The sequence below is a fragment of the Bactrocera latifrons genome, unplaced genomic scaffold, assembly GCF_001853355.1.
Source record: "Bactrocera latifrons isolate USDA-ARS-PBARC rearing strain unplaced genomic scaffold, ASM185335v1 scaffold_230, whole genome shotgun sequence".
Classification (NCBI taxonomy): domain Eukaryota; kingdom Metazoa; phylum Arthropoda; class Insecta; order Diptera; family Tephritidae; genus Bactrocera; species Bactrocera latifrons.
Window position 1 is genome coordinate 448,169 of NW_017535853.1, and position 11,852 is coordinate 460,020.

The 11,852-nt window shown below is 38.0% G+C and overlaps 1 protein-coding gene across 1 annotated transcript in view; it reads right to left on the minus strand.

Moving 5' to 3' along the window:
- The window catches only part of LOC108968879 (protein slit), a gene marked incomplete at its 5' end in the record, with an annotated part of 49,093 nt that overhangs the window by 7,436 nt on the left and 29,805 nt on the right, over nucleotides 1–11,852 (minus strand). The window contains 7 exon segments of the mRNA XM_018933195.1: nucleotides 79–602; nucleotides 675–818; nucleotides 2,038–2,109; nucleotides 2,250–2,618; nucleotides 8,902–8,973; nucleotides 10,961–11,179; nucleotides 11,381–11,534. Of these exon segments, the coding sequence (XP_018788740.1) occupies nucleotides 79–602; nucleotides 675–818; nucleotides 2,038–2,109; nucleotides 2,250–2,618; nucleotides 8,902–8,973; nucleotides 10,961–11,179; nucleotides 11,381–11,534 (1,554 nt within the window).

Sequence of the window (11,852 nt, forward strand, 5' to 3'; positions counted from 1 at the left end):
TTATATAAAAAAAAAATATGAATAATAAAATTGTTTAATAAACAAAATTCAATGCCCATAAACACCTCCAACACGCACCTGTAAAGCCCGGTTGACACTCGCAAGTATACGACTCCACACCATCCACACAAGTGGCATTATTTTGACATTTCGTTTCGCCTAAGCAATCGTCGATATTCGTCTCGCAACGCGCACCTGTATAGCCCGGCGCACACTGACAACTGAAACGTCCCTCTTCGAGCACCGTGCAAGTGGCATTGTTGCGGCACGGATTGCCATAACAGGCATCGATCATAAATTCACAATGTTTACCATGATAGCCGGGCAGGCAGAGGCACTGGTAGTCACGCTGTGGCAGTGGTATGCACTGCGCCTTATTCTCACAAGGATGCGTGTAACACGCATCACATTTGGMCATAATCTCATTGCTCACTTTGCCCTTGCAGACAAAGTTGTGTGAGGGCGTCGACAGTATTAGTTTGTCCTTCATATAATCGGGTTCGGCGCAGCGCGCTATACCCGGCTCCACGTAGTCCAATTTGATCCAATCCGAAAACCACTTGAGTGAGCAATCACAGTACAATGGATTGCTGCCAAGCGCACTGTAAATATTGCAATGTATTTAATGTTTGAATTTCGCACTTAATTTCTATGTATGAGGTACAGGTACTTACATGTGTGTTAGTGACTTCATATCTTCAAATGTACCCTCGGGCARCATGGATATGCGATTGCCGTGGAGCGAGAGTACGCGCAGATTTTGTAGACCCGACATCGCGTAACGTTGCAGACATTGCAAGTTGTTATAGGATATAATGCTGAAATGAAAAGGAAATATTTCTTGAAAACTTTGGTGAATGCATTTTTTATTAAGCTTAAGTTGTTTTGACAGTTGCTGCAAAATGTGTCGAATTCCTTTACGTTTGGAAGAACTTGAGATTCTGAGAGAACTTCAGATYTTTACTATACTCTGAATCAGCTTGAGTCATAACAAACTACAAACAGCTAGCGTTTAGTTTAGGTTTCGACGCTGATTACATTCGCGAAGAGGCGTGAACGCGTCCGATAATATTGCCGGTAAGTGCATTGTTGCGRAKTCCGCTGAAGCTRAATATATGAAGAAGTCCAATTAGGGTCACGTTGAAATTCTCTCCTTCATCAATTGCGTCCCTGAAAACTTTGATCACTGCGTTATAGAGGCTACTACTGGCGGTTGTTTTCGACAGCCGAGATTTTACAATGATATCGCAAACTGTGGGCTCAAAGTTAGTCAGGAAATGTCTGTTCTAACTAGAACTAGCATCATAATACTTCGTCATCAGACTTCTTTGGGTACTTGGCCATAGCGGAATCGCTGGAAACTGCAAATTCGATGAGCTAGCAAGATARTGCAACCGTATACCACTGACTTCGGAGAGGGAACGAGTGGGATCTCCGTTGTTCTAACTAGAAATAGCATTATACTACTTCATCATTAGACTTCTCTGGGTGTCTGGTCATAGCGGAATCGCTGGAAACTGCAAAGCCGAAGAGCACCGATATACCATTCACTTCGGAGTGGGAACTAGTGGGATCTCCGGTGTCATCTTGCGTTTTATCAYTGGACCTCACATGTCCTTAACAGGCGTTGGCCGACGTCCAACTGAAGTTTTATGGAAACATCGAGACACTTTCTGCCTCATTGTCCACTCTTGCGAAACTGAGGGTGGAATGTCTCGGTGGTAGGCATACATTTGGCAAACCAGACATAGCTGAAACTGGCCTCAACAAATTTCTGATCGGCGCAAAGCGCTCTGTGGATTTATGAAGGTTTTTATGATATACTTTTAGGTACTACAACGGACCGGCGTTATTAGCCGACATTTAATTCTAYGACTTCATTACATCTTTTTGATTGTATTTCTTTGAGAAACATCAGCAATTTTGACAGCAGTCCGTTTGGGTTCTACCTYCAACGTCAGCAGAAGCTTAACTGCTTTTTGCACCACAAAAAATCAATAAAAAAAATAGTTTGAAAAAATGTTCGTGTATACTTACAGCGTCGACAGGTTCGTCAGGTTGGCGAATGTGTAATTAGAAAGGAACGTGATTTGATTGTTACTCAAATCCCTGTTAAACAAAAGAAAAGAGAACAGAAAAAAGGGAGCAAATTAGCAACATAAATTYTCAAAACTACAATGCTTCGTCATCTTGCATGCTCCTCCATCAACATTCATTCATGTTCATACCGCACACAAGTGTCTACTTACAATCTCGTCAATGCCTTCAAATGTCGTATCCGATCCAAATGTATCATTGTTATTTCATTCGATTCCAGATATAACTCGGACGTTTCCGCCGGTATGCCACGTGGTATCTCTTTTAATTGATTGCGCGAACAGCGTACTACGGTGCCGGTGCAGGTGCAGGCAGGCGGACAATAGCCATCGCCCAAACAGCCTTCATTGTTGTCGGATGTGCATTTGAACTCGTTATGTGGCAGATCCTTAATTTGCATATCACGTACTTTTGAGGGGGCAGCACAACGTGCCGCACCGCCGACCAGACCCTTCTTTCGTAGCCACTCGGAAAACCAGGCCAAATGACAGTTGCAATTGAATGGATTGGCAGCCAAGTTGCTATGCGACGAAAGGACGAAAGTATGAAAGTAGAAGAAGTGTAAAGTGTAAATTGAAATGTGGGCTTATAGAAATGGGTTCATGTATGTATGTATATATATATTTGGCACATATGCATGTATGTTTGTGGTATAGTGATGAGTTTGCATAGAGATGTGGTAATGTAAATATGGGGAAAAATTTGCAAAAAAAAAAAAAAGTCAAGTGTTGGAAATGAATTGTCATAGCGGTTTTTAGTACCGACATGATATTGGCATTTGCTTATAGGTATGTGTGTGTATGTGTTAGTTGATATAGGGGGTTTTTCGCTCGTTCTTTATTACTTTTCAGCTACAGTGTCTCCTAAAAGTATGCCAATAATTGTTTGAAGCCACGTTTATGAAAATTATTGAAGGAAAACTCAGTCAGATTGAACGCACAGTCCAGAACGCAGTGAAGAAAATATAGTAGGCGTAGCTTAGAGGTAAGAGACCCTGCAGAGTCGATTCGACGTCGTCCGCAGGAACTCGGACTGAAGTAAGGAACGACTTTGTGCATTTTACCTAGACGTCTTAAATTGCTCTAAGGGCTCTTGAAAAGTTGCAAGAAGATCCGAGGTTTTCGACCCATATTCCATCCGTCCATGTTTCTTCCAGTTCGTTATCGAGCTATGATAACCGACTTTTCGATGTCCGAAATTGAAGTTCGTGATCTCGGCGACATTTGGTTTTAAAAAACTTCCCACACCCTGCATCAATTAATGGACTTATTGAGAGAACACTTCGGTGAGCAGATTGGCCACCAAGATCATGTGATAACACACCATTAGACTTTTTCCTGTGGAGAAATGTAAAGACTAAAGCCTATGCGGACAATGTCGCTGCGATTAAAACCTTGGAGAAAAAGATCACGAGTGTCATTCGCTAGTTACCAGTCGAAACTGTCGAACGAGTCATCGATTGAAGGACTCGTGACTTGCACAGGACAACACATTTCAGTCCAAGTCCCAGATAATTGGCAAATATAGGTCACATTGAATACAGTTATCGATGAACGAGTACAAGTATTAGAACTCCAGTACGAAGCTGCTTGGAGTTCGTCTGGTTTATGGTGTCTGCTATGAACTGAGCTTTCAAAAATTAATCTACGTAAAAATACACAGAAGACGCTTTTTTCGTTGGACTACAACGTAGTATATTGTCACATCAACAAAAAAAAAAAAAAAAAAAAAAAAAAAAAAAAAAAAAAAAAAAAAAAAAAAAAAAAAAAAAAAAAAAAAAAAAAAAAAAAAAAAACCGAGGTAAAACAGGAAAATGAGAGCAAAGCCGCTGAAAAATGCCGATTTAATTAGTTTTTCGTTACTATTAGTATTCAAAAATGTAAAAAAAAATGTTGTTTAACTGTTGAGCGGTTAGAAACATTGCATTGCTCGAAAAAATTGATCCAACTGAAAAAACAGATCTTGTTGCCCACCTTCCTCACCCATTCATTATTCATTTCATTTTTACTGCGTCATTTTCCATCAAGTTTTTTTTATGCAATGACCACCTAAAACTTGGAAACACATTTTCGTGAGTCACTTTGCATGCATCAGTGTGACGCAACAACAAAAACAATATGAAAGCATCGCCACTATTGCGCAGGTGTCTCTTTATAGACAATTGCCAACACAAACCCCTTTCCATTTGGTAGTGTTTTCTACAAGAGACCCTCGAAACCAATAGTTGCAGCCGCACTTACATAGGAAGAAAAAAAATGTATGTATGTACATATATATATATGTATGTATGTATATATTTATACATCTGTAGATATGTTAAATGTGCTAACAATAAAAGTATGAATGGCTTTATTCAATCATTTACCAAATGTGGAAAACTTTTATAGTGGCTTGCACACATACATACATATTTGTAAATATGTGCAGTGTGCCAGTATATATGTTTGTTTGTGTGTGCAGTTCTCATCTTTGCAGTAGCGTATTCTTATTGTGCCCATCAAATTAGGGTGAATCTGTATTTCAAGTGTTTAGTGTGCTTACTTACAGAAAGCAACTTACATACAAACACAAAAACACACTTACTACTTACAAATACGGTTACCAAAATAAAAAAMMAAAAAAAAAATGTTAACTTCACCTGCAATGTTCACATATGCATTTCTTATAGCATAAAAGGGTTTCAGCTTATATGGCAGCTATATGCTATAGTGGTCCGATTTAAATAATATTTTGAAATATTGTAGTATTGTTTTGGTCAATAACCTATGCCAAATTTCGTAATGATATCTTGTCAATTAGAAAAGTTTTCTATACAAGGACTTGTTTTTGAACGTTCAGTTTGTATGGCAGCTATATGCTATAGTGGTCCGATCTGAACAATTCACTCGGAGATTGTAGCGCTGTTTTGGATAATAAGCCATGTCAAGTTTCGTGGTGATATTTTGTCAATTAAAMAAAAAAGTCCATACAAAGACTCGTTTTTGAACGATCAGTTTGTATGACAACTATATGCCATAGTGGTTCGATCTGAAAAATTCGCAGGGAGTTTGTAGCGCTGTCTCGAATAATAAGTTATACCAAATTTTATGAAGATATCTCGTCAAGTAAAAAAGTTTTCCATACAAGCACTTGATTCCGATCGTTCAGTTTGTATGGCAGCTATATCTTAAAGTGATCCGATATCGGCAGTATTGACAAATCATAAGTTTTTAGGAACGAAAAAAACGTGTGCAATATTTCAGAGTGATATCTCAAAAATTAAAAGAGAGAGAGAGAGTTAGCGCATGTATAGCCGGTCAGATGGACATGTCTAAATCAGTGGTCGGCATTTCATAGCAAAATTTTACGAACTAACTTCACACGTACGCTTACGCTCTATTGTTCAGTCGTTGTCGAGCCAGCAACGAATTAACATCGCGCAAGACTATATCGCAAAACCAAATATGCCCTGCGAGAAATATATGATTCTAAATGCCTTTGGTGCCATGCAATGCCTTTTATGTTCCAAGTCTTTTAAATATAATAGGGAATATATCCTTAAAGGACATTTTGTTAATTTTCATTATACTATTAATTATTTAGATGAAAAGAACGAAAATGTCTTTTTAAAGAAAAATATATATATTTATGCAAAAAATATCTGATCGGTTACGTAAAAACGAATACTTAGATTATAGTGAACGTATTAATGAAAACATAAAAACACAGTYATCAAGTTTAATTAATTTTGCTTATAAAATTTGCTTAATTTTAATTCCAATTTCTCACTGGGCTACTTTTTTTCGTGCTCACCAACACAGTGACAGATCCTCTCATGCCGACCACTGGTCTAAATCGACACAGCTTGTCACGCTTAGCTTTTATGTAGACATTTTATACGATCTCCGACATTTYCTTCTCAAACTCAATATATCCTGCTCGAGCTATAAAAATAAAATATAAAATAMAAATCCTAAACGAGAAAGCATACTTTTGCGCTCAATACAAGTGTGCGCCCTTACACAGTCACGCATGAACCTGCACTTGCAACTACATTCATAGATTTGTGTGTACATGTTGGCCATTGCCGCGTTTGGCACTTAAATCATCCGACAAAGCAACAAAGGGGTGCTCGGCAATAGCAACATATATTGCAAGTCGATCACAGCAGCAACAGCGTACAACAACAACAGCGGCGACGACAGCTTGAGGAGTCTGAACATGCCAATAATAATTCACACACATATATGTACATATATGCGTACTTGTATGTAAGGTATGTATGCAAGAAGCAAGGTGGCAACATCAGCGCTCGTCTGTTTGTCGTTATCACAGCAGGGCCGACCGCCCCGCTGCTGGAATCAGAATCAGCGTGTGCGTGTGACCATATCCAACTGCGTATGTATTGTACTCACACGCACTGACACACACAGACAATTATTTGAAACACCGCACGGCGCATTGGTCGGCCTGCAAAGCTGTAGCTGTCTATATGGCGACCATAAATTGGAGTTCAATTAAATTACTTGTACTTTTACGCTTCCAACGCACTTTACTAGCGGCGCGTTGTTTCCCATTTTATTCGAGTAAACAGTGAAACTGAATTATGCATGCCGACATACAGACAGAATGATGTAAGTGCTAATGTTACTAAGCGTTTGTCGTACGGGGTCCCGAAAATTTTTAAATACTTGCAACATGCTGCTACAGAGTAGAATAGTTTTGTTTAACTAACGGTTGTTTGTATCACCTAAAACTAAAAGCGGTAAAATATATAGAATTATACATATTTTGTATGTATGTATGTATATAAATGGTCAGGATGACGTGACGAGTTGAGTTTCGGGTGACTGTCTGTCGGTCCATCCGTCCATGCAAACGACAATTTGAGTAAAAGTTGAGATATCTTGATGAAACTTGGCGTCCGCGTTCCTTAGTAAAAAAAATTACGAGTTCGTAAATGGGCGTAATCGGACCACTGCCACGCCCACAAAACGACATTAACTGAAAACCTATAAACACCCATACCTAAGTATTAAATTAAGCTATTTAGCTGGATTTGGCCCAGGGATCGCAGTACCGTTAATAACTACAGGGTTTGTTCGGAAAGTAATAGGACTGAGCCGGTTTAAAAAAAGTTATTGAAACAATCGTTATAATTCTTTAAAATTTTTGAAAATAGGCTTCTTCTACGTCGATCCAAGTATTGAGGGCGTCACGGATGACATTCTCCGGAATCGCYTTGAGAGGCGAGGTGCAATTCCCTTTTATCTGCCTTTTCAGGCAGGGAAACAAAAATATCTGGGCTGTAGGGTGGCTGCGGAAGCGTTGGGATGCCAGCCTTGGGTAGATAGCTGTTCACAAGAAATACGATGTGAKCCGGGGCRTTGTCGTGGTGTAATTTCCAGGCAACTTTTGAGGACKTMCATGTAAAACTTGACGTTGACGGTTTGTCCAGGAGGAACAAATTCATGGTGGACGATGCTTTTAATGTCAAAAAAGACCATGAGAACTTGCTTATTCTTCCGCTCTTCATAAGCGACCTCTTTCCGGGCTTCCAAAAAATCCTGGTGCCACCAATCACACACCACTCCTTCCTAAAGCAGCATCTGGTTAAGCCTGTTTGGTCATATCAAACGTCAGATATACTGAGTTTCACACAATTTAATCGCGTACCACTGCTCTAACCAACGCTGCATTGTCGGTATGCGCCACTCACAGAAACACGTCKCGTGAAAATGTTTGTCCTGACTCTCCAGGTRTTCGGATACAACTGASCAGCCGTTCGTTAGCTAGGAACTCCCTCTGCCGAATCCAGTCAATGAGCGCATGCTCCAAAGTACAGTCGCAGCGGAAGAAAATCAGTCCAATTACTTTCCGGACAAACCCTGTAGTCTATGTATATATAAAATAGCTTAGATTTCGATCCTCTGGTTCACGTTTTACACCTTAAAGTATTTCCAAGTTTTAATCCTTGAAAAATGGTTGAGTAAAAAAAATTCGGTTACTCCCGAACTTAGTTCTTCCTTACTTGTTTAATTAAAATTTCTTGGTTTAAGGTACATTCGTTATGAAAATYATCGATCCCCGTATTTCGTTATTAAAAAAACTTCCTCGGGATTGCTCGCTACCCTATTTACATACTAGCAAGTACATACCGACATACACACATACATATGTAAGTGCGTAGATGAGAGCATGTGCATTTTTGAGCACTTGCACCCGGTAGTGTGTGGCGCAGCGAMGCAACCGCGCTTCTGCTGTGAAGTTCAGCCCATAACAATCAAACCCATTAACCCCATTTCTTTGATAAAAACTTCTCCGTACGCAATTTACTCAATTTATACAATGAAGAAGCAATTAATTACATATTTAGTACATATAAATATCTATGAACTACACAAACGCATATACATACATACATATGCATATAGAGTTTTTCAAATCACACTGCGCCTGGAGTCAATAAATAAAAGCAACTTGCAGTCACGCACACACATATACATATATGTATGTATGTATATAGATATACATATAAAGCAAAACATGTGGTAATTCTACTATTTTATACACTAAACACTGTAGTGTCTGATGAATTAGCTGCTTCTTCAGCTTTTTGCTGTTTACTACACATTTGTATGAGTGCGTGTGTGTGGGTGTGTGTGTGTGTGTGTGTTTGCAGGATGTATGGACCAGCACATAATTTTGATGCAAAGAAAATTTTCAGTAATTTATCTAATTAATGCTTGTAATGCATGTAAATAATTACGTATAAGTATGTGTGTGTGTATATATATATGTATGTATTGCATTGTTTGTACTTACAGTGAGGTGAGCGATGACAGAAATTCAAAAGAACCGGGCATCACGCAAGAGATTTGATTGTTGTAAAGATTCCTAAAACGATTAATGAAACGTCAGTTGCAATCGAATAAAATTTAGACCTGCATAGTTGTATGTGTGTGTGAGTGCAATTGATTTAAAGTGACAGCGTAATCATTTATTACCACTAACAGCAACAAAAACATGCATGAATTTAAGCTTGTCTGTCAGCTTGCGCACTTCTGGTCCTATTAGAAGTGACTATTTGCTGCACAGCAATATTTATTAGTCAAGTTTGGCAGAGAAAAATTACACTTGCGAAACATTTTACGAAATATTACGAAGTAAACAAAAAATTTTGGTAAAAAAAAAATATTATTTGCGGTTATGTGGGCCGAAGTAGGTCGAAAAAAAGATCACAAAAGATCAGTACTTGACTGAAAAATTTTCGAGTAATCAAAAAAGCGCTCGACTACAGGCTTATAAAAAGTCAAATATTTMAGGTTATGTTCGCTAGTAGTTTGAAAACAGAGGTTCGAAGAAAGATCACACAAGTACTGAAAAAGTTGTGAGTTATCAAAAAAGTGTTCGACAGCATAAATTATTTAAAAAGGTATATAACCTTSGGAGACTCATTGTGAAGTCTGTCATCTCAAATATTTGGGGTTATGTTCGCTAGTAATTTAATTAATAATACAAATTTAGAATAACCAAATAAAATTGCGACTATTAAACTGAAGTGGGTCAGTTGCGTGCGCAGGACTCATTTTCCAATTTTTCATCACAAATATTTTAAGGTTATGTTCGCTAGTAGTTCGAAGAATGGCATACAAGTTTCGAAAATTCGAATAAATTTCAAGCCCACAACTAAGTGGTTTGCACGAAACAAAGCTGGGTACAAACCGTGCCGCAAATTCAATAGGAATCGTGTCATCTCAAATTTTTTTTGAGGTTAAGTTTTCCCATTAGGTCGCAAAAGACCACTGAAAAAGTTTCGAGTAACAGAAAGTACGAACTTTTTGACTTCGGTAAACAAAGTAGGTCCATATTCTGCGCAGAGCCGTGTCATCTMAAAAMWWTTGAGGTTWGGTTTRYTWTTAKGTCRAARRAGACYACTGAAAAGTTTCGAGTAACAGAAAGTACCGGTAAACAAAGTAGGTCCATATTCTGCGCAGAACAGTGTCATCTCAAAACTTTTGAGGTTAGGTTTATTATTAGGTCGAAGGAGACCAATGAAAAACTTTCGAGTAACAGAAAGTACTAATTATTTGACTTCGGTAASCAAAGTTACCAAAGTTGGTCCACATATTTACCTATTGTGAAGTACATACATATGTCATATAAATTTTTTAGAGGTTATGTTTGCGGTTATGTTTGTTATTAGGTCGACTGCATAACTAGCTGGTCTAAGTGAAAGTGGGTCCGTATCGTGCCACAAATTTAATAGAAATTGTTTCATCTCAAAAGTTTTGAGGTTATATTTGCTATCAGGTCGATAAAGACCACTGAAAATAATTCGAGTAACAGAAGGTCGAACTATTTGACGTGGGTAAAAGAAAAGAGGGTCCATATGTGTCATTTAAAATATTTTGAAAACACAAAACACTAAAAAAGTTTCCAACTAAAGAGATAAAATTCGACTGGTAAAAATTTTCGGCTTCTGTGAAACTTAAGTGGGGCCTTGTACATTTATGGATCACAAAGAAGGGTCGATAGGAAGTATCGTTTTCAATAATTCGATAAAAATGTTCTCTTAAACTTAACTGAAGTGAGTCAGCAGATCGAAACATCGCTTTGGTATATTTATAGATCAAGAAGAAGATCGACCCTGGGCGATAGGCAGCATCGTTCACAATAACTCAACGAAAATGTTATTTAAAAGTTTACTTCAGTGAGTCAGATGGTCGAACACTGTGCTCAGCGGTAATTTTTTAATTATTTCATTCAAGCAATGCAACAAAAACAAAAACAACAACTTAAATCAATTATATAACCACGTATAATTTGTTATAAGAAATATTAAGAAAACCACAAAAAGTCTATACAYGGCATGCGTACTTACAGCGTCTTCAACTGATGCAAACCCAAAAACATTTTATTCGAAATCTCACGTATTTTATTTTCGGCCAAAACCAATTCCTGTATACGATTGGCACCCTCAAAAGCATTCGGTTCAATGCCGGTTATATGATTGCGTCGCAAATCGAGTTTAACCAGATGTGGCAGACGTCCAAAGAGACCATCGGATTTGATGCGCCCCAGTTCATTGTCGTTCAAAAGACTGCGAGCGAGCGTAAAGTAGAGTGAGAGAGAAAAAACGAAAGCAAGAAAAAATTTGAAAAATTAATGAAATGAAAGCAGGCACAACTTTTTAGGTCAAATAAATCAATGCAATTGCATATTTGGAAATAATCAACATCAACCATAACACAAATAGCAATAACAAAAACACAGGAAAAAATAAGTTGAGAATRATATTTACAGTTCGGTGGTGTGCAGCGGTATATCGCGCGGTATTTCTTTGAGGCCACGACCTGAACAATCAATTGAAGTGCCATCGCACTGACACATTGCCGGGCAATCGACATCTGCGCGACATTCGCTCGACAATTTAATACGCATATCGTCCCAGGAGCCTGCAAATAAACAAAAACAAAAAACGGTAAAATGAWATAGATGTGTTAATTAAAAAATATACGCCTGTATTTGTGTGCATGCGTTATTTTGTTATGGGGAAAGTGCAGCTCATGCATAATATGCATACGGTAATGCCAATGTTAATCACAGTCGACGTGCGCGAAGCATGTTTTTAGGCGTAAATTTGTTTGKATTGCAGAAAATTGCATTTTTTAAATATTTTYTTTCTTTTCTTGCTGCTAGCAATAATTAATATTTAAAATATGTAATTAAGTAATACTAATTCATATAACGGCGTATAGAAATAATTAAAGTGA